Here is a 23,216-nt window from a genome sequence, read left to right as displayed (position 1 = left end):
GTCTGGAGGTAACTGGTTATATAACACCACTATACAGATCACTATTACTACTGTTAGAGATGCTGTCTGGAGGTAACTGGTTATATAACACCACTATACAGATCACTATTACTACTGTTAGAGATGCTGTCTGGAGGTAACTGGTTATATAACACCACTATACAGATCACTATTACTACTGTTAGAGATGCTGTCTGGAGGTAACTGGTTATATAACACCACTATACAGATCACTATTACTACTGTTAGAGATGCTGTCTGGAGGTAACTGGTTATATAACACCACTATACAGATCACTATTACTACTGTTAGAGATGCTGTCTGGAGGTAACTGGTTATATAACACCACTATACAGATCACTATTACTACTGTTAGAGATGCTGTCTGGAGGTAACTGGTTATATAACACCACTATACAGATCACTATTACTACTGTTAGAGATGCTGTCTGGAGGTAACTGGTTATATAACACCACTATACAGATCACTATTACTACTGTTAGAGATGCTGTCTGGAGGTAACTGGTTATATAACACCACTATACAGATCACTATTACTACTGTTAGAGATGCTGTCTGGAGGTAACTGGCTATTTAACACCACTATACAGATCACTATTACTACATCCTGCAGTGTAGAGGAGGGTGTGTAAGAATAGCTGTTTGATTGGTCCACCTGACCTCTCCTCTTCTCCAGATGACTACATCGCTATAGGAGCTGACTGTGATGAACTGGGAGCTCAGATTGAAGAATTTATCTTCTGTGAGTTTAAGAACACAGACCCCAAATATAAGAACCGTGTCAGGAGTCGCATCGCCAACCTGAAGGACATCAAGAACCCCAACCTCAGGAAGAGTGTTCTCTGTGGGAACGTCTCCCCCGAACGCATGGCCAAGATGACCGCTCAGGTAGGCTACCTGACCCCTAAACCCTGGCATCTAACCTCTACCATAACCCTTGACCTCTAACCCTTACTGTTAGAACGCATGGCCAAGATGACCACTCGGGTACCGCACCCCTAACCCTGACCCCTAAACCCTGACCCCTAAACCCTGGCATCTAACCTCTACCATGACCCTTGACCTCTAACCCTTACTGTTAGAACGCATGGCCAAGATGACCGCTCAGGTAGGCTACCTGACCCTGACCCCTAAACCCTGGCCTCTAACCTCTACCATGACCCTTGACCTCTAACCCTTACTGTTGACCGCATGGCCAAGATGACCGCTGAGGTACCGTACCCCTAACCCCTACCTTAACGTGTTCTGTGCTAACAGGAGATGGCTAATGATGAGTTGAAGCTGATAAGGGGCGGCAGGGTAGCCTAGTGGTTAGAGCGTTGGACTAGTAACCGAAAGGTTGCTAGATCGAATCCCTGAGCTGACAAGGTAAAAATATGTCGTTCTGCCCCTGAACAAGGCAGTTAACCCACTGTTCCTAGGCCGTCATTGAAAATAAGAGTTTGTACTTAACTGACTTGCCTCGTTAAATAAAGGTTAAATAAAAAAGGAAGAACCTGACCTCTAACCCTAATGTCTTCCTGCTAACAGGAAATGGCTATTGACGAGCTGAAGCTCAATAGGAAGAACCTGACCTCTAACCCCTGACCCTTACCCTAATGTCTTCCTGCTAACAGGAAATGGCTATTGACGAGCTGAAGCTCAATAGGAAGAACCTGACCTCTAACCCCTGACCCTAATGTCTTCCTGCTAACAGGAAATGGCTATTGACGAGCTGAAGCTCAATAGGAAGAACCTGACCTCTAACCCCTGACCCTTACCCAAATGTCTTCCTGCTAACAGGAGATGGCTAGTGATGAGCTGAAGCTGACCAGGAAGAACCTGACATCTAACCCTAATGTCTTCCACCTAACAGGAAATGGCTAGTGATGAGCTGAAGCTGATAAGGAAGAACCTGACCAAAGAAGCCATTAGAGATCACCAAGTGTCCCAGACTGGAGGAACCCAGACTGACCTGTTCACCTGCGGCAAATGCAAGAAGAAGAGATGCACCTACACACAGGTAATATACCATCCACTATATAATATACCTCTTCAGGTAATATACCATCCACTATATAATATACCTCTTCAGGTAATATACCATCCACTATATAATATACCTCTTCAGGTAATATACCATCCACTATATAATATACCTCTTCAGGTAATATACCATCCACTATATAATATACCTCTTCAGGTAATATACCATCCACTATATAATATACCTCTTCAGGTAATATACCATCCACTATATAATATACCTCTTCAGGTAATATACCATCCACTATATAATATACCATCCACTATATAATATACCATCCACTATATAATATACCTCTTCAGGTAATGTACCATTCACTATATAATACACCTCTTCAGGTAATGTACCATTCACTATATAATATACCTCTTCAGGTAATATACCATCCACTATATAATATACCTCTTCAGGTAATATACCATCCACTATATAATATACCATCCACTATATAATATACCATCCACTATATAATATACCTCTTCAGGTAATGTACCATTCACTATATAATATACCTCTTCAGGTAATATACCATCCACTATATAATATACCTCTTCAGGTAATATACCATCCACTGTAAAACACATCTCCTCTCAGGTAATATACCATCCACTATAAATACACCTCCTCAGGTAATATACCATCCACTATATAATATACCTCTTCAGGTAATGTACCATTCACTATATAATATACCTCTTCAGGTAATATACCATCCACTATATAATATACCATCCACTATATAATATACCTCTTCAGGTAATGTACCATTCACTATATAATACACCTCCTCTCAGGTAATATACCATCCACTATATAATATACCTCTTCAGGTAATATACCATCCACTATATAATATACCTCTTCAGGTAATATACCATCCACTGTAAAACACATCTCCTCTCAGGTAATATACCATCCACTATATAATACACCTCCTCAGGTAATATACCATCCACTATATAATATACCTCTTCAGGTAATGTACCATTCACTATATAATATACCTCTTCAGGTAATATACCATCCACTATATAATATACCTCTTCAGGTAATGTACCATTCACTATATAATATACCTCTTCAGGTAATGTACCATTCACTATATAATATACCTCTTCAGGTAATATACCATCCACTATATAATATACCAGGTAATATACCACCACTATATAATATACCTCTTCAGGTAATGTACCATCCACTATATAATATACCTCTTCAGGTAATATACCATCCACTATATAATATACCTCTTCAGGTAATGTACCATCCACTATATAATATACCTCTTCAGGTAATATACCATCCACTATATAATATACCATCCACTATATAATATACCTCTTCAGGTAATGTACCATTCACTATATAATACACCTCCTCTCAGGTAATATACCATCCACTATATAATATACCTCTTCAGGTAATATACCATCCACTGTAAAACACATCTCCTCTCAGGTAATATACCATCCACTATATAATACACCTCCTCGGGTAATATACCATCCACTATATAATATACCTCTTCAGGTAATGTACCATTCACTATATAATATACCTCTTCAGGTAATGTACCATTCACTATATAATATACATCTTCAGGTAATATACCATCCACTATATAATATACCTCTTCAGGTAATGTACCATTCACTATATAATATACCTCTTCAGGTAATGTACCATCCACTATATAATATACCTCTTCAGGTAATGTACCATCCACTATATAATATACCTCTTCAGGTAATATACCATCCACTATATAATATACCTCTTCAGGTAATATACCATCCACTATATAATATACCTCTTCAGGTAATGTACCATCCACTATATAATATACCTCTTCAGGTAATGTACCATCCACTATATAATATACCTCTTCAGGTAATGTACCATCCACTATATAATATACCTCTTCAGGTAATGTACCATCCACTATATAATATACCTCTTCAGGTAATGTACCATCCACTATATAATATACCTCTTCAGGTAATGTACCATCCACTATATAATATACCTCTTCAGGTAATGTACCATCCACTATATAATATACCTCTTCAGGTAATGTACCATCCACTATATAATATACCTCTTCAGGTAATGTACCATCCACTATATAATATACCTCTTCAGGTAATATACCATCCACTATATAATATACCTCTTCAGGTAATATACCATCCACTATATAATATACCTCTTCAGGTAATGTACCATCCACTATATAATATACCTCTTCAGGTAATGTACCATCCACTATATAATATACCTCTTCAGGTAATGTACCATCCACTATATAATATACCTCTTCAGGTAATGTACCATCCACTATATAATATACCTCTTCAGGTAATGTACCATCCACTATATAATATACCTCTTCAGGTAATGTACCATCCACTATATAATATACCTCTTCGGGTAATGTACCATCCACTATATAATATACCTCTTCAGGTAATGTACCATTCACTATATAATATACCTCTTCAGGTAATATACCATCCACTATATAATATACCTCTTCAGGTAATATACCATCCACTATATAATATACCATCCACTATATAATACACCTCTCAGGTAATGACCACTAGAGGTAGTAATATTTATTGATTCACTGTAATAGATACTGTTGGTTGTATTAGAGAAGACTCAAATTGTTTGGAGGATCTGTTTAGATGCTCCCGTCATAGGGGTTCATACCTAACCGGTACAGGGACCTCGGTCCGCACTGTGAACCCAAATTAATACATTAATAAAACAAACCACTAAGCCTATAGGCTATGCCCACGCTGTGTTGTATGCCTCTTGAACAAACCACTAAGCCTATAGGCTATGCCCACGCTGTGTTGTATGCCTCTTGAATAAATCGGAGCTGAAAAACATTTCAGGCTATTCCGTTAAAATAACTAGCGCGTATCTGCGTGTTCAAAAATGCACATTTTTAATTGGTGCATTTGAAACTGTCCTTTTGTGAATGGCAGCTGGGAACTAGTTCTGTCTGATGGTGAGTGGTGGGGTCGAGAAATCAGGAGGATTCCCCATCATCGTTTAAATCTCCCAGTAGATTACAATGGAGATGGACAGAGAATATGGCACCACTGCTCAACTATTTGCATTGTGTGTCCCCCCCCAACCCCTCTTTACACTGCTGCTACTCTCTGTTTACCATATATGCATAGTCACTTTAGCTATACATCCATGTACATACTACCTCAATTAGCCCGACTAACCGGTGCTCCCGCACATTGGCTAACCGGGCTATCTGCATTGTGTCCCGCCACCCACCACCCGCCAACCCCTCTTTTACGATACGGCAACTCTCTGTTCATCATATATGCATAGTCACTTTAACCATACCTACATGTGCATACTACCTCAATCAGCCTGACTAACGGGGGTCTGTATGTAGCCTCGCTACTGTATATAGCCTCGCTACTGTATATAGCCTCGCTACTGTATGTAGCCTCGCTACTGTATGTAGCCTCGCTACTGTATGTAGCCTCGCTACTGTATGTAGCCTCGCTACTGTATATAGCCTCGCTACTGTATGTAGCCTCGCTACTGTATGTAGCCTCGCTACTGTATGTAGCCTCGCTACTGTATGTAGCCTCGCTACTGTATGTAGCCTCGCTACTGTATATAGCCTCGCTACTGTATGTAGCCTCGCTACTTTATGTAGCCTCGCTACTGTATGTAGCCTCGCTACTGTATGTAGCCTCGCTACTGTATGTAGCCTCGCTACTGTTTGTAGCCTCGCTACTGTCTTTTTACTGTTGTCTTTTATTTCCTTATCTATTGTTCCCCTAATACCTTTATTTTACTTAAACTATGTATTCAGCATTTCACTGTGAGGTCTACTACACCTGTTGTATTCAGCATTTCACTGTGAGGTCTACTACACCTGTTGTATTCAGCATTTCACTGTGAGGTCTACTACACCTGTTGTATTCACCATTTCACTGTGAGGTCTACTACACCTGTTGTATTCAGCATTTCACTGTAAGGTCTACTACACCTGTTGTATTCAGCATTTCACTGTAAGGTCTACTACACCTGTTGTATTCAGCATTTCACTGTAAGGTCTACTACACCTGTTGTATTCAGCATTTCACTGTGAGGTCTACTACACCTGTTGTATTCAGCATTTCACTGTGAGGTCTACTACACCTGTTGTATTCGTTGCACGTGACAAATAAACGTTGATTTTAATAGGCTATGCTGCTGCCAACACCTCACATGTTGATACATTTAGCCCGACATCACCCCAGTATTCCTACCACCGTATCGAGACTTAATGCAAAAAAACTAATTCGTCTCCCCTCTGCATTCAAGCACCCCTTCACAGCTGATTTTGAACGGGCCAAAGAGCGATTATAGCCACGCATATGCACCAATTCTCTGTGGTTGAGAAGGATACAGGGTTTCACCACCTCATGTTATTTATTTTGCGTTTTGTGTAACTTATTTTTGCATTTATTGTGTACATAATGTTGCTGCTACCGTCTCTTATGCCCGAAAAGACCTTCTGGACATCAGAAAAGAAATTACTCACCACGGACTGGAAGAAACGTTTTCATATAACGAGTCCGATGAGAAGGAAAGGCCCAGATCCACGCCATTTGCGTGAAGAAAAGACGCCGGAAAAGGGGATGCAGATTGGGGATCCTTCTGAGAAACCGGAGGCGAGCGAGTAAACTCCCAATGCCTTCCATTCTCCTTGCTAACGTGCAATCATTAGAAAATAAAATTGATGACCTAATGTGAGCAAGACAAAGGAGCTGATCGTGGACTACAGGAAAAGGCGGACCGAACAGGCCCCCATTAACATCGACGGGGCTGTAGTGGAGCGGGTCTTGAGTTTCAAGTTCCTTGGTGTCCACATCACCAACGAACTGTCACGGTCCAAACATACCAAGACAGTCGTGAAGAGGGCACGACAAAACCTTTTCCACCTCAGGAGACTGAAAAAATTTGGCATTGGTCCTCAGATCCTCAAAAGGTTCTACAGCTGCACCATCGAGAGCATCCTGACCGATTGCATCACCGCCTGGTATGGCAACTGCTCGGCATCTGACCATAAGGCGCCAAGCTTCCTGCCATCCAGGACCTATATACTAGGCGGTGTCAGAGGAAAGCCCAAAAAATTGTCCCCCCTTGTACACTGCTGCTACTCGCTGTTTGTTTGTTACCTATGCATAGTCACTTCGCCCCCACCTAAATGTACAGATTACCTCAACTAGCCTGTACCCCCACACACTGACTCGGTACCGGTGCCCCCTGTATATAGCCTCCACACTGACTCTGTACCGTAATACCCTGTATATAGCCTCCGCATTGACTCTGTACCAGTGCCCCCTGTATATAGCCTCCACATTGACTCGGTACCAGTGCCCCCTGTATATAGCCTCCACATTGACTCGGTACCAGTGCCCCCTGTATATAGCCTCCACATTGACTCGGTACCGGTACCCCCTGTATATAGCCTCCACATTGAGTCTGTACCGGTACCCCCTGTATATAGCCTCCACATTGAGTCTGTACCGGTACACCCTGTATATAGCCTCCACATTGACTCTGTACCAGTGCCCCCTGTATATAGCCTCCACACTGACTCTGTACTGGTACCCCCTGTATATAGCCTCCACATTGACTCTGTACCGTAACACCCTGTATATAGCCTCCACATTGACTCGGTACCGGTGCCCCCTGTATATAGCCTCCACACTGACTCTGTACTGGTACCCCCTGTATATAGCCTCCACATTGACTCGGTACCAGTGCCCCCTGTATATAGCCTCCACATTGACTCTGTACCGGTATCCCCCTGTATATAGCCTCCACACTGACTCGGTACCGGTACCCCCTGTATATAGCCTCCACACTGACTCGGTACCGGTACCCCCTGTATATAGCCTCCACACTGACTCAGTACCAGTGCCCCCTGTATATAGCCTCCACATTGACTCGGTACCGGTGCCCCCTGTATATAGCCTCCAAATTGACTCTGTACCGTAACACCCTGTATATAGCCTCCACATTGACTCGGTACCGGTTCCCCCTGTATATAGCCTCCACACTGACTCTGTACTGGTGCCCCCTGTATATAGCCTCCACATTGACTCTGTACCGGTACCCCCTGTATATAGCCTCCACATTGACTCTGTACTGGTGCCCCCTGTATATAGCCTCCACATTGACTCTGTACCGGTACCCCCTGTATATAGCCTCCACACTGACTCTGTACTGGTGCCCCCTGTATATAGCCTCCACACTGACTCTGTACCGGTACCCCCTGTATATAGCCTCCACATTGACTCTGTACCGTAACACCCTGTATATAGCCTCCACACTGACTCTGTACCGGTGCCCCCTGTATATAGCCTCCACATTGACTCGGTACCAGTGCCCCCTGTATATAGCCTCCACATTGACTCTGTACCGTAACACCCTGTATATAGCCTCCACATTGACTCGGTACCAGTGCCCCCTGTATATAGCCTCCACATTGACTCTGTACCGTAATACCCTGTATATAGCCTCCACATTGACTCTGTACCGGTGCCCCCTGTATATAGCCTCCACATTGACTCGGTACCAGTACCCCCTGTATATAGCCTCCACACTGACTCGGTACCAGTGTCCCCTGTATATAGCTTCCACACTGACTCAGTACCAGTGCCCCCTGTATATAGCCTTGTTATTCTTATTGTGTTACTTTTTATTATTACTTTTTATTTTAGTCTACTTGGTAAATATTTTCTGCTTCTTGAACTGCACTGTTGGTTAAGGGTTTGTAAGTCAGCATTTCACGGTAAAGTCTACACTTGTGCATGTGGCAAATAAAGCTTGATTTGAAGTGCTCAAGTCACTTTATGAACCTTGTCCTCACACACATTTCAGCAAACAGGCAGTACCCACACTATATAAGCAAGCTAAAGCCGAAGTTGTCAATGAATTGGCCAATGCACCATGTTTTGCGCTTACTACAGATGGCTGGACCTCTAGGCTACAGAGCTACTTAACAGTGACTGCCAATCACATGACCCTGGAGTGGGAAATGAGAAGTACGGTGCTACAGATACCTTTATGGTTAAATGACAGTCACACAAGAGCACATATCTGTCTCTTTGTAACAAACATAGTCCTATACGATGTCTGAGCCAGGTTTCCATATTGAGTACACACATATATCTATTTGACTGCTGTGGATGAGTAATGGTGTTTTCACCAAACTGTTGTTCCTGATGGTGCTGTCATCAGGCCTTATATGACTCATGATCATCTATGGAATCACACTTCAGATTTCTTTCAATAGACAAATGAACTGTTGGCTTTTCATTTTATTTCTGTACCGGAACCAAACTGTAAATCTTGGGTGGGTTTGGTGAAGCCTTCCACCCCTACAGTCAGGGTGTACAGTAATCCTGTGTGTGTTGGGTGAAGCCTTCCACCCCTACAGTCAGTGTGTACAGTAATCCTGTGTGTGTTGGGTGAAGCCTTCCACCCCTACAGTCAGGGTGTACAGTAATCCTGTGTGTGTTGGGTGAAGCCTTCCACCCCTACAGTCAGGGTGTACAGTAATCCTGTGTGTTGGTGTTCCAGGGTGTACAGTAATCCTGTGTGTGTTGGTGTTCCAGGGTGTACAGTAATCCTGTGTGTGTTGGTGTTCCAGGGTGTACAGTAATCCTGTGTGTGTTGGTGTTCCAGGGTGTACAGTAATCCTGTGTGTGTTGGTGTTCCAGGGTGTACAGTAATCCTGTGTGTTGGTGTTCCAGGGTGTACAGTAATCCTGTGTGTTGGTGTTCCAGGGTGTACAGTAATCCTGTGTGTGTTGGTGTTCCAGGGTGTACAGTAATCCTGTGTGTGTTGGTGTTCCAGGGTGTACAGTAATCCTGTGTGTGTTGGTGTTCCAGGGTGTACAGTAATCCTGTGTGTTGGTGTTCCAGGGTGTACAGTAATCCTGTGTGTGTTGGTGTTCCAGGGTGTACAGTAATCCTGTGTGTTGGTGTTCCAGGGTGTACAGTAATCCTGTGTGTTGGTGTTCCAGGGTGTACAGTAATCCTGTGTGTTGGTGTTCCAGGGTGTACAGTAATCCTGTGTGTTGGTGTTCCAGGGTGTACAGTAATCCTGTGTGTGTTGGTGTTCCAGGGTGTACAGTAATCCTGTGTGTGTTGGTGTTCCAGGGTGTACAGTAATCCTGTGTGTTGGTGTTCCAGGGTGTACAGTAATCCTGTGTGTGTTGGTGTTCCAGGGTGTACAGTAATCCTGTGTGTGTTGGTGTTCCAGGGTGTACAGTAATCCTGTGTGTGTTGGTGTTCCAGGTGCAGACCCGCAGTGCTGATGAACCCATGACCACCTTCGTCTTCTGTAATGACTGTGGAAACAGATGGAAGGTACGTTGATACTCCAACACGCTGTCTACGCGCACGCTGTCTACACGCACGCTGTCTACACGCACGCTGTCTACACGCACGCTGTCTACACGCACGCTGTCTACACGCACGCTGTCTACACGCACGCTGTCTACACGCTGTCTACACGCACGCTGTAAACAGAGCGAATCCCTTTTGTCTGTTTCACCACATTGTTTTATGAAGGTGTTGTGTTTAACTACATACACACAGTCCCTTTTCTGTCCTCATCTAAGGCCTTCTTTACTGTTCATCTTCTAGTTCTGTTGAGATCGGGAGGAGGAGACCTTCAGACAGAACCTCTGACCCCTGGTACCAATCAACCAACCATACAGACGCACCCACTATTTCTATTGGCAGATATTGTCCATAGCCACGCCCCTGTCCCCACCCATCAGCCATTCAGATGATCAACATAGTTTCTTCTGTTACCATCCAACATTTTATATGTAGTTTTAACATTTAGACAAAACTTGTATCGACAATTTACTATTGAGTTTAGCTTCTTCGACCTTCATGAATTTTTATTTTATTTAAATTACCATTAAAATTTTATCCATTTGTTTAAAAAATAATGTCTCTGTTCATCAGACCGACCTCGGCAAAAGCGACGTGATGGGCGGGTCTATACTTCAGCTAATTGCAGCACAATGAAGCGTGCATGTGCGCAGATACAGATAGACTTTGTGAGTGTAACATCTTGCATTGCACCCAATATTCTAGGTTCATCTTGTTGCTGGTGGCAACGTCATATCACTGAGTCTCAGATGACGCCTGCGCTTTCCATTGATACTAGAGGTCGACCGATTATGATTTGTCAACACCGATACCGGTTATTGGAGGACCAAAAAAAGAAGATCCCTAGTAATCGGCCGATTTTTATGAATATATTTGTAATAATGACAATTACAACAATACTGAATGAACACTTATTTTAACTTAATATAATACATAAATAAAATCTATTTAGTCTCAAATAAAATGAAAACTGTTCAATTTGGTTTAAATAAGGCAAAAAAAAAGGATAATTTTATTTTATTTTATATATATCTATTTGTTGTTGTTCTTCATGGCTATATATAATAGAAATGGAGGTGAATGCTTTCAGCGGTTGACCTGCCTCTGTTCTGTAAATGGCACTGCTCATTTCAAAGGATGGATCCCAGTCTGTTCAGGGCTATGGTGTCTGGGGGGTCGGGGGTGGTCTGCCGGGCATTGGGATGACAACCCAACTGGGGATGAGGAGGGCTTTTAGAGGGTGGTCTGCCGGGCATTGGGATGACAACCCAACTGGGGATGAGGAGGGCTTTTAGAGGGTGGTCTGCCGGGCATTGGGATGACAACCCAACTGGGGATGAGGAGGGCTTTTAGAGGGTGGTCTGCCGGGCATTGGGATGACAACCCAACTGGGGATGAGGAGGGCTTTTAGAGGGTGGTCTGCCGGGCATTGGGATGACAACCCAACTCGGGATGAGGGGGGCTTTTAGCGGGTGGAATAGTGGGGACCAATTGGAGGTTTACTTAGTAGCAATGCAAATATCATGGTACAGCTATATAGACACTCAATCATCATGTTACTTTTTAATGGTACGTTTACAAACATATTTTGATAAATAGATTTGAAACGTGTCTCTCATTATGGTAAGTGGTGAAATAAGTACAGCCAGTTATAATTGTAATGGCTTAGCAGGTGAGAAAAGACGATCAGTATTTACCTGGCTAAAAGAGAAGGATTATAATATCTATTGTTTACAGGAAACTCATTCAACAATTTTAGATGAAGTTTTGTGGAAAAAGGACTGGGGGGGGGGGGGGGGATATATTCAAAAGCGGTGATGGTTTTAATTAACAGTACTTTTGATCCAAATGTACAAATTGTCCAAACATCATCAAGGTAGATGGATTATTTTAAATATGTTATTGGACAATAAACAGATATGGCATATTAACTTCTTATGGCTGGGGGCAGTATTGTGTAGCTTGGATGAATAAGGTGCCCAGCGTAAACTGCCTGCTACTCAGTCCCAGAAGCTAATATATGCATATTATTAGTAGATTTGGATAGAAAACACTCTGAAGTTTCTAAAACTGTTTGAATATGGCAGGCAAAAACCTGAGAAAAAATCCAACCAGGAAGTGGGAAATCTGAGGTTTGTAGGTTTGCTTATCCAAATACAGTGTCTATGGGGTCATATTGCACTTCCTAAGGCTTCCACTAGATGTCAACAGTCTTTAGAACCTTGTTTGATGCTTCTACTGTGAAGGAGGGGGGGGGTTGGGAGCTGATTGAGCCAGGTGTCTGGCGGAGTGCCACGAGCTCACTCAGGCACTCCCCCGTGAGAGTTAGCTGCGTTCCATCGCATTTCTACAGACAAAGGAATTCTCCGGTTTAAACATTATTGGAGATTTATGTTAAACATCCTAAAGATTGATTCTATACATCGTTTGACATGTTTCTACGAACTGTAATGGAATTTTTGACTTTTCGTCTGGATGGATGGTATACCAGTGGAGGTATACCAAACTCCAGGGCTGGATGGCATACCAGTGGAAGTATACCAAACTCCAGGGCTGGATGGAATACCAGTTGAGCTATACCAAACTCCAGGGATGGATGGCATACCAGTGGAAGTATACCAAACTCCAGGGCTGGATGGCATACCAGTGGAGGTATACCAAATTCCAGGGCTGGATGGTATACCAGTGGAAGTATACAACACTTAGATATACTCAGAGCACCATTATTAGCATGTTTTAACCACTCCTATATAAACGGTAGATTATCAGACATGCAACAAGAAGGTCTGATATCATTATTACTGAAACAGGACCCAAGTGGTGTATATATAAAGATCCAGTCCGTTTAAAAAAATGGAGGCCTCTTACACTTCAGTGTTGTGATGCAAAAATGCTTGGCGCATAGAATTTAAAGTATTGTCAGATATTATTCATCCTAATCAGACAGGTTTTCTTACGATACATTGGAGATAATATAAGACAAGTACTGGAAACAATAGAACACTATGAAATATCGGGGAAACCAGGCCTGGTTTTCATAGCTGATTTTGAAAAGGCTTTTGATAAAGTACGACTGGAGTTTATATATAAATGCCTAGAATATTTCAATTGTGGGGAATCTCTTATATAATGGGATAAAGTTATGTATATTAACCCAAGGTATAATAAATAATGGCTACATCTCAGAAAGTTTTAAACTATCTAGAGGAGTAAAACAAGGTTGTCCACTATCGGCATATCTATTTATTATTGCCATCGAAATGTTAAAATTAGATCAAACAATACTATTAAGGGATTAGAAATCCGTGGCTTAAAAACTAAGGTGTCATTGTAAGCTGATGATTCATGTTTTCTTTTAAAACCACAATTAGAATCTCTCCACGGCCTCATAGAGGATCTAGATACCTTTGCTATCCTCTCTGGATTAAAACCAAATTATGATAAGTGTACTATATTACGTATTTGATCACAAAAAAATTTTTTTTACATTACCGTGTAGTTTACCAATTAAATGGTCTGACGGAGATGTGGACATACTCGGTGTACAAATCCCAAAAGAAAGAAATGATCTCACTCCAATACATTTTTATAGAAAGTTTGCAAAAACAGATAAGATCTTGCTACCATGGAAAGGAAAATACCTGTCTATTTGTGGAAAAATCACCCTGATTTAACTCTAGTCATATCACAGTTTACCTTTTTGCTTATGGTTTTGCCTACACCTAGTGACCTGCTTTTGAAATTATATGAACAAAAAATATTACATTTGATTTGGAATGGCAAGCCAGACAAAATTAAAAGGGCCTATTTATATAACGAATATGAATTCGTAGGGCAGAAATGGTTAAATATTAAAGCATTAGACCTCTCACTAAAGGCATCACTCAGGCATCACTAAAGGCATCACTCACTAAACAACACATTCAAAAGTTATACTTAAATCCAAACTGGTTCTCTAGTAAATTGGTAGGAATGTCTCATCCTATGTTCAAGAAGGGCCTTTTTCCCGTTATTCAGATTACAACGGCTCACTTTCGGTTGTTTGAAGAGGAAATCATCTCCAAAATGTTTTAAACACGCCTTAGAAAGCTGGTTGCAATTTCAGTTTAATCCACCTGAAAGGACGGAACAAATAGTACAACAAATATTGTGGTTAAACTCAAATATACTAATTAAAAAAAAAAAAAAAAAAATCAAAAGAAATGTTTATAAAAGGTATCATTTTTGTGTATGAATATCATAAACAGGACTGGTGGAGTAATGTCACATATGGAAATGTCTGCTCTACCCAAAATTTCAACCAACTAATTGCAGCAAGTAGAAGGGGAAAAAAGTAAGGAACTTGTATGTCGGCCCTGTATTAAAGAACATAAATGGTTAAAGAAAAGTGTGATAAATAAAAACATATACCAATTTCATTTAAGGACCAAAAACCTGACAGCTGTGCCATATAAATGGCTAAATAGTTGGGAAGAGATTTTCGATGTACCCATTCCATGGCACATGGTTTATGAATTGATACGTAAAACAACACCGGATTCAAAACTTTGAATTTTTCAATTTAAATTACTATTCAAAATTATTGCAACCAATAGAATGTTATACACTGCTCAAAAAAATAAAGGGAACACTTAAACAACACAATGTAACTCCAAGTCAATCACACTTCTGTGAAATCAAACTGTCCACTTAGGAAGTAACACTGATTGACAATAAATTTCACATGCTGTTGTGCAAATGGAATAGACAAAAGGTGGAAATTATAGGCAATTAGCAAGACACCCCCAAAAAAGGAGTGATTCTGCAGGTGGTGACCACAGACCACTTCTCAGTTCCTATGCTTCCTGGCTGATGTTTTGGTCACTTTTGAATGCTGGCGGTGCTCTCACTCTAGTGGTAGTATGAGACGGAGTCTACAACCCACACAAGTGACTCAGGTAGTGCAGCTCATCCAGGATGGCACATCAATGCGAGCTGTGGCAAAAAGGTTTGCTGTGTCTGTCAGCGTAGTGTCCAGAGCATGGAGGCGCTACCAGGAGACAGGCCAGTACATCAGGAGACGTGGAGGAGGCCATAGGAGGGCAACAACCCAGCAGCAGGACCGCTACCTCCGCCTTTGTGCAAGGAGGTGCACTGCCAGAGCCCTGCAAAATGACCTCCAGCAGGTCACAAATGTGCATGTAAGTCGCTCTGGATAAGAGCGTCTGCTAGAGCGTCTGCTAAATGACTTAAATGTAAATGTAAATGTATATGCATGTCTATATAAATATGTGTGTGTATATGCATGTCTATAAAATGTGTGTGTGTGTATATGCATGTCTATATAGGTATGTGTATATGTGTGTATGTATGTCTATATAGGTATGTCTATATACAGTGGGGAGAACAAGTATTTGATACACTGCCGATTTTGAAGGTTTTCCTACTTACAAAGCATGTAGAGGTCTGTAATTTTTATCATAGGTACACTTCAACTATGAGAGACGGAATCTAAAACAAAAATCCAGAAAATCACGTTGTATGATTTTTAAGTAATTAATTTGCATTTTATTGCATGACATAAGTATTTGATCACCTACCAACCAGTAAGAACTCCGGCTCTCACAGACCTGTTAGTTTTTCTTTAAGAAGCCCTCCTGTTCTCCACTCATTACCTGTATTAACTGCACCTGTTTGAACTCGTTACCTGTATAAAAGACACCTGTCCACACACTCAATCAAACAGACTCCAACCTCTCCACAATGGCCAAGACCAGAGAGCTGTGTAAAGACATCAGGGATATAATTGTAGACCTGCACAAGGCTAGGATGGGCTACAGAACAATAGGCAAGCAGCTTGGTGAGAAGGCAACAACTGTTGGCGCAATTATTAGAAAATGGAAGAAGTTAAAGATGACAGTCAATCACCCTCGGTCTGAGGCTCCATGCAAGATCTCACCTCGTGGGGCATCAATGATCATGAGGAAGGTGAGGGATCAGCCCAGAACTACACGGCAGGACCTGGTCAATGACCTGAAGAGAGCTGGGACCACAGTCTCAAAGAAAACCATTAGTAACACACTACGCCGTCATGGATTAAAATCCTGCAGCGCACGCAAGGTCCCCCTGCTCAAGCCAGCGCATGTCCAGGCCTGTCTGAAGTTTGCCAATGACCATCTGGATGATCCAGAGGAGGAATGGGAGAAGGTCATGTGGTCTGATGAGACAAAAATAGAGCTTTTTGGTCTAAACTCCACTCGCCGTGTTTGGAGGAAGAAGAAGGATGATTACAACCCCGAGAACACCATCCCAACCGTGAAGCATGGAGGTGGAAACATCATTCTTTGGGGATGCTTTTCTGCAAAGGGGACAGGACAACTGCACCGTATTGAGGGGAGGATGGATGGGGCCATGTATCGCGAGATCTTGGCCAACAACCTCCTTCCCTCAGTAAGAGCATTGAAGATGGGTCGTGGCTGGGTCTTCCAGCATGACAACGACCGGAAACACACAGCCAGGGCAACTAAGGAGTGGCTCCGTAAGAAGCATCTCAAGGTCCTGGAGTGGCCTAGCCAGTCTCCAGACCTGAACCCAATAGAAAATCTTTGGAGGGAGCTGAAATTCCGTATTGCCCAGCGACAGCCCCGAAACCTGAAGGATCTGGAGAAGGTCTGTATGGAGGAGTGGGCCAAAATCCCTGCTGCAGTGTGTGCAAACCTGGTCAAGAACTACAGGAAACGTATGATCTCTGTAATTGCAAACAAAAGGTTTCTGTACCAAATATTAAGTTCTGCTTTTCTGATGTATCAAATACTTATGTCATGCAATAAAATGCAAATTAATTACTTAAAAATCATACAATGTGATTTTCTGGATTTTTGTTTTAGATTCCGTCTCTCACAGTTGAAGTGTACCTATGATAAAAATTACAGACCTCTACATGCTTTGTAAGTAGGAAAACCTGCAAAATCGGCAGTGTATCAAATACTTGTTCTCCCCACTGTAGGTATGTGTGTGTATATGTATGTCTATATAGGTGTATATGTATGTGTGTGTATGTGTATGTCTATATAGGTATGTGTATGTATATATGTGTATATGTATGTCTATATAGGTATGTATATATGTGTATAGGTATGTCTATATAGGTATGTATATATGTGTATAGGTATGTCTATATAGGTATGTATATACAGTGGGGAGAAGAAGTATTTGATACACTGCCGATTTTGCAGGTTTTCCTAATTACAAAGCATGTAGAGGTCTGTAATTTTTTATCATAGGTACACTTCAACTGTGAGAGACGGAATCTAAAACAAAAATCCAGAAAATCACATTGTATGATTTTTAAGTAAATAATTTGCATAAAAGCAGAACTAGATGTGACGATGTAAAGCGTCATTGAAGGGCCGGTTATTACGGTACACTGGATGTGACGATGTTAAGCGTCATTGAAGGGCCGAGGACAGCTGACTTCAGGGCTTCCTGCTGACAGTATCACATAGTAGTTGTTAGCGGAGAGATACCAATGGCCTTTTGATTTTAAACCACATCAATTAATACTCTATTTGGCTTGTGTGTTTTAACGGTAGGAAAATTGTATTGGAATGTTTCTATGAGATTATAGGTTCTGTATTGTGTGTTATATCGTTAGAATATTTAGGCATTGATGCTAAATGAAGCTATCGTTAGCTTGCACCATGGTATTGACATTAGCCAGTTAGCTAACTTAGCTGGCGAGACGACTAACGCATTCAATAACAACACTCATTTCAGTATTTGTTGACAAGTGCTGTCGTTGTAACAAAATAATACACACGTTCTGTCATGTTGGTACAGTAACGTTATTGACATTGCATTATATTGGCCAAGTTTGCTAGCTATGACCTGAGTTGGGCTAGCTAGCTACTGGGTAATGTTGCGTTAGTAGAAGCAGCTGATGGTGATGAACAAATTAGCATCTGATCTGGTTACAGAGTTGGTTATTAATTCCTGGCATGCTTTAACAAACTGTTCTCATCTGCAGAATTAGGCTATTATGAAAAATGAATGATGCAAAATCTCGCTATGTTTATGTATATATGTGTGTTGATTTGAGACGGGGTATTATTTATCAATCAAACCCACCTGTCTCCTTCCAGGTAGTTATTCATTCTAGTCCAGAGAGGTATCCTACAGGTGTATCAGGATGGATATCCGCGGGGCGGTGGACGCCGCAGTGCCCACCAACATCATCGCTGCCAAGGCAGCTGAGGTGCGAGCCAACAAGGTCAACTGGCAGTCATATCTGCAGTAAGTACACCTTCATCCTACTCCTCTTCCTCCACCTCTTCATGGTATTATTTTAGTTCCCTCAAATTTTGTTCATAGGACACTATGCCTGTTCGCCCTTTAAAGCTGCGATATGTAACGCTTTGGGTGACCTGATCAAATTCACATAGAAATGTTTGCTATAGATTTGTCATTCTTATTGAAAGCAAGTCTCTAAGAAGCGGTAGATCTGTTCTGTGAGCTATTGTTATGCTTATTTATATGCTTATTTTTATGCTTCCCGGTCTTAAGTTTAGTTTTTGCGTCTTTCGGTTTTGTACACCAGTTTCAAACACTTGAAAATACAATATTTTGGGTTATGGAAAATGTATTTTTTAGATGGTACAATGATTCTCTTCTCTATATGGCACCTTTAATTCTGGCGTTTTCATGCTGGGCACTAGGCCTAGTACTAGTCTATAGGTTATTTTGGTATTTCTCTGGGCTGTGAGTCACAGTCTTGTGGATATGAGTTATTCATGGCTGTCCATTCCTAGTACTACACTGATTCTTCTAATAAGAAGTTGAATCAGCTTGTATAGTGCTGGGCTGGGACAGAAGCCAGTTCACTCTGCTCTTGTAGTATTTCCAGGGGTAATGCCAGTGTTGTCAGCTACTTCTGTAATTAGGAACTACTGTGTTAAACAGGTGTCAAAAGACAGACAGAGAAGTGAATCCCAGTGTCTTTATCTAGAGCAGAACTAGGCCCATAACACTGGGGTTCACTGCTCCATCTAAAGCAGAACTAGGCCCATAACACTGGGGTTCACTGCTCCATCTAAAGCAGAACTAGGCCCATAACACTGGGGTTCACTGCTCCATCTAGAGCAGAACTAGGCCCATAACACTGGGGTTCACTGCTCCATCTAGAGCAGAACTAGGCCCATAACACTGGGGTTCACTGTTCCATCTAGAGCAGAACTAGGCCCATAACACTGGGGTTCACTGCTCCATCTAAAGCAGAACTAGGCCCATAACACTGGGGTTCACTGCTCCATCTAGAGCAGAACTAAGCCCATAACACTGGGGTTCACTGCTCCATCTAGAGCAGAACTAGGCCCATAACACTGGGGTTCACTGCTCCATCTAAAGCAGAACTAGGCCCATAACACTGGGGTTCACTGCTCCATCTAGAGCAGAACTAGGCCCATAACACTGGGGTTCACTGCTCCATCTAGAGCAGAACTAGGCCCATAACACTGGGGTTCACTGCTCCATCTAAAGCAGAACTAGGCCCATAACACTGGGGTTCACTGCTCCATCTAGAGCAGAACTAGGCCCATAACACTGGGGTTCACTGCTCCATCTAGAGCAGAACTAGGCCCATAACACTGGGGTTCACTGCTCCATCTAGAGCAGAACTAGGCCCAACACTGGGGTTCACTGCTCCATCTAAAGCAGAACTAGGCCCAACACTGGGGTTCACTGATCCATCTAGAGCAGAACTAGGCCCATAACACTGGGGTTCACTGCTCCATCTAGAGCAGAACTAGTCCCATAACACTGGGGTTCACTGCTCCATCTAGAGCAGAACTAGGCCCATAACACTGGGGTTCACTGCTCCATCTAGAGCAGAACTAGGCCCATAACACTGGGGTTCACTGCTCCATCTAGAGCAGAACTAGGCCCATAACACTGGGGTTCACTGCTCCATCTAGAGCAGAACTAGGCCCATAACACTGGGGTTCACTGCTCCATCTAGAGCAGAACTAGGCCCATAACACTGGGGTTCACTGCTCCATCTAGAGCAGAACTAGGCCCATAACACTGGGGTTCACTGCTCCATCTAAAGCAGAACTAGGCCCATAACACTGGGGTTCACTGCTCCATCTAGAGCAGAACTAGGCCCATAACACTGGGGTTCACTGCTCCATCTAGAGCAGAACTAGGCCCATAACACTGGGGTTCACTGCTCCATCTAAAGCAGAACTAGGCCCATAACACTGGGGTTCACTGCTCCATCTAGAGCAGAACTAGGCCCATAACACTGGGGTTCACTGCTCCATCTAAAGCAGAACTAGGCCCAACATAGACTGTTGTATATAGACTGCTGTTTGTCTCAGACTGTTGTATAATAATCTTGCTGTGTGTCTCAGACTGTTGTATAATAATCACGCTGTGTGTCTCAGACTGTTGTATAATAATCATGCTGTGTGTCTCATAGACTGTTGTATAATAATCACGCTGTGTGTCTCTCATAGACTGTTGTATAATAATCATGCTGTGTGTCTCATAGACTGTTGTATAATAATCATGCTGTGTGTCTCATAGACTGTTGTGTAATAATCACGCTGTGTGTCTCATAGACTGTTGTATAATAATCATGCTGTGTGTCTCATAGACTGTTGTATAATAATCACGCTGTGTGTCTCATAGACTGTTGTATAATAATCATGCTGTGTGTCTCATAGACTGTTGTATAATAATCACGCTGTGTGTCTCATAGACTGTTGTATAATAATCATGCTGTGTGTCTCAGACTGTTGTATAATAATCACGCTGTGTGTCTCATAGACTGTTGTATAATAATCACGCTGTGTGTCTCTCATAGACTGTTGTATAATAATCACGCTGTGTGTCTCATAGACTGTTGTATAATAATCACGCTGTGTGTCTCATAGGGGCCAGATGATCTCTGCAGAGGACTGTGAGTTCATTAAGAAGTTTGAAGTGGCTCATTCTGAGGAGAAACAGACCATCCTCACCAACGAAGGACATCAGGTACAACACACACACACACACACACACACACAGTAAACCAGCTAGCTGTTACTGCACAGCTGCATTTAATGTAGCTTCAGAGGGGATTCTCTATGACTAGGGTTGGGCGTTATCCAGATTTTCATACAGTCATACCTTTTATCGTCAAGTTATGGTTGGTTGTGAATGTATACATATGAGATAAGTAATGGAGGATATTTAAACATTATTAATTATTATTATTTGTGTGTTATATATAAACTCAGCAAAAAAATAAATGTCCTCTCACTGTCAACTGCGTTTTATTTTCAGCAAACTTAACATGTGTAAATATTTGTATGAACAACCGAGACATAAACGGAGCAAGTTCCACAGCCATGTGACTAACAGAAATGGAATAATGTGTCCCTGAACAAAGGGGGGGTCAAAATCAAAAGTAACAGTCAGTATCTGGTGTGGCCACCAGCTGCATTAAGTACTGCAGTGCATCTCCTCCTCATGGACTGCACCAGATTTGTCAGTTCTTGCTGTGAGATGTTACCCCACTCTTCCACCAAGGCACCTGCATTTCTGGGGGGAATGGCCCGAGCCCTCACCCTCCGATCCAACAGGTCCCAGACGTGCTCAATGGGATTGAGATCCGGGTTCTTCGCTGGCCATGGCAGAACACTGACATTCCTGTCTTGCAGGAAATCACACACAGAACAAGCAGTATGGCTGGTGGCATTGTCATGCTGGAGGGTCATGTCAGGATGAGCCTGCAGGAAGGGTACCACATGAGGGAGGAGGATGTCTTCCCTGTAACGCACAGCGTTGAGATTGCCTGCAATGACAACAAGCTCAGTCCGATGACGCTGTGACACACCGCCCCAGACCATGACGGACCCTCCACCTCCAAATCGATCCCGCTCCAGAGTACAGGCCTCGGTGTAACGCTCATTCCTTCAACAATAAACGCAAATCCGACCATCACCCCTGGTGAGACACAACCTGAGACACGTCAGTGAAGAGCACTTTTTGCCAGTCCTGTCTGGTCCAGCGACGGTGGGTTTGTGCCCATATGCGACGACGTTGCCTCTGAGGTCTGATGAGGACCTTACAACAGGCCTACAAGCCCCCAGTCCAGCCTCTCTCAGCATATTGCGGACAGTCTGAGCACTGATGGAGGGATTGTGCGTTCCTGGTGTAACTCGGGCAGTTGTTGTTGCCATCCTGTGCCTGTCCCGCAGGTGTGATGTTCGGATGTACCGATCCTGTGCAGGTGTTACACGTGGTCTGCCACTGCGAGGACGATCAGCTGCATGTCCTGTCTCCCTGTAGCGCTGTCTTAGGCGTCTCACATTACGGACATTGCAATTTATTGCCCTGGCCACATCTGCAGTGCTCCATGTCTCCTTGCAGCATGCCTAAGGCACGTTCACGCAGATGAGCAGGGACCCTGGGCATCTTTCTTTTGGTGTTTTTCAGTCAGTAGAAAGGCCTCTTTAGTGTCATAACTGTGACCTTAATTGCCTACCGTCTGTAAGCTGTTAGTGTCTTTAACGACCGTTCCACAGGTGCATGTTCATTAATTATTTATGGCTCGTTGAACATTCATGGGAAACAATGTTAAAACCCTTTACAATGAAAATCTGTGAAGTTATTTGGATTTTTATTAGTTCTTTGAAAGACGGTCCTGAAAAAGGGACGTTTCTTTTTTTGCTGAGTTTATATGAACTTTTTTAATTAATT

The 23,216-nt window shown here is 42.5% G+C and overlaps 2 protein-coding genes across 7 annotated transcripts in view; both read left to right on the top strand.

Moving 5' to 3' along the window:
- Nucleotides 1–11,050, top strand: part of tcea1 (transcription elongation factor A (SII), 1) — a 33,955-nt gene extending 22,905 nt beyond the window's left edge. For both annotated transcript variants that reach the window (XM_071375960.1, XM_071375961.1), the window contains 4 exons: nucleotides 700–911; nucleotides 1,879–2,025; nucleotides 10,389–10,460; nucleotides 10,740–11,050. In XM_071375960.1, coding sequence (XP_071232061.1) covers nucleotides 700–911; nucleotides 1,879–2,025; nucleotides 10,389–10,460; nucleotides 10,740–10,748 — 440 coding nt within the window. In that variant the 3' untranslated portion in view covers nucleotides 10,749–11,050. The remainder of the gene's footprint in view (nucleotides 1–699; nucleotides 912–1,878; nucleotides 2,026–10,388; nucleotides 10,461–10,739) is intronic.
- A 6,863-nt stretch (nucleotides 11,051–17,913) lies between these two features.
- The window catches only part of LOC139559542 (V-type proton ATPase subunit H), a 55,379-nt gene continuing 50,076 nt past the window's right edge, over nucleotides 17,914–23,216 (top strand). For 4 of the 5 annotated variants that reach the window (XM_071375630.1, XM_071375628.1, XM_071375631.1 and 1 more), the window contains exons 1-3: nucleotides 17,914–18,063; nucleotides 18,617–18,767; nucleotides 21,407–21,506. In XM_071375630.1, the coding sequence (XP_071231731.1) occupies nucleotides 18,664–18,767; nucleotides 21,407–21,506 (204 nt within the window). In that variant the 5' untranslated portion in view covers nucleotides 17,914–18,063; nucleotides 18,617–18,663. The remainder of the gene's footprint in view (nucleotides 18,064–18,616; nucleotides 18,768–21,406; nucleotides 21,507–23,216) is intronic. The other variant, XM_071375629.1, reaches the window with a different exon arrangement.

The sequence above is a fragment of the Salvelinus alpinus genome, chromosome 30, assembly GCF_045679555.1.
Source record: "Salvelinus alpinus chromosome 30, SLU_Salpinus.1, whole genome shotgun sequence".
NCBI classification, from domain to species: Eukaryota; Metazoa; Chordata; class Actinopteri; order Salmoniformes; family Salmonidae; genus Salvelinus; species Salvelinus alpinus.
This window is presented reverse-complemented; position numbering and strand designations above follow the sequence as displayed.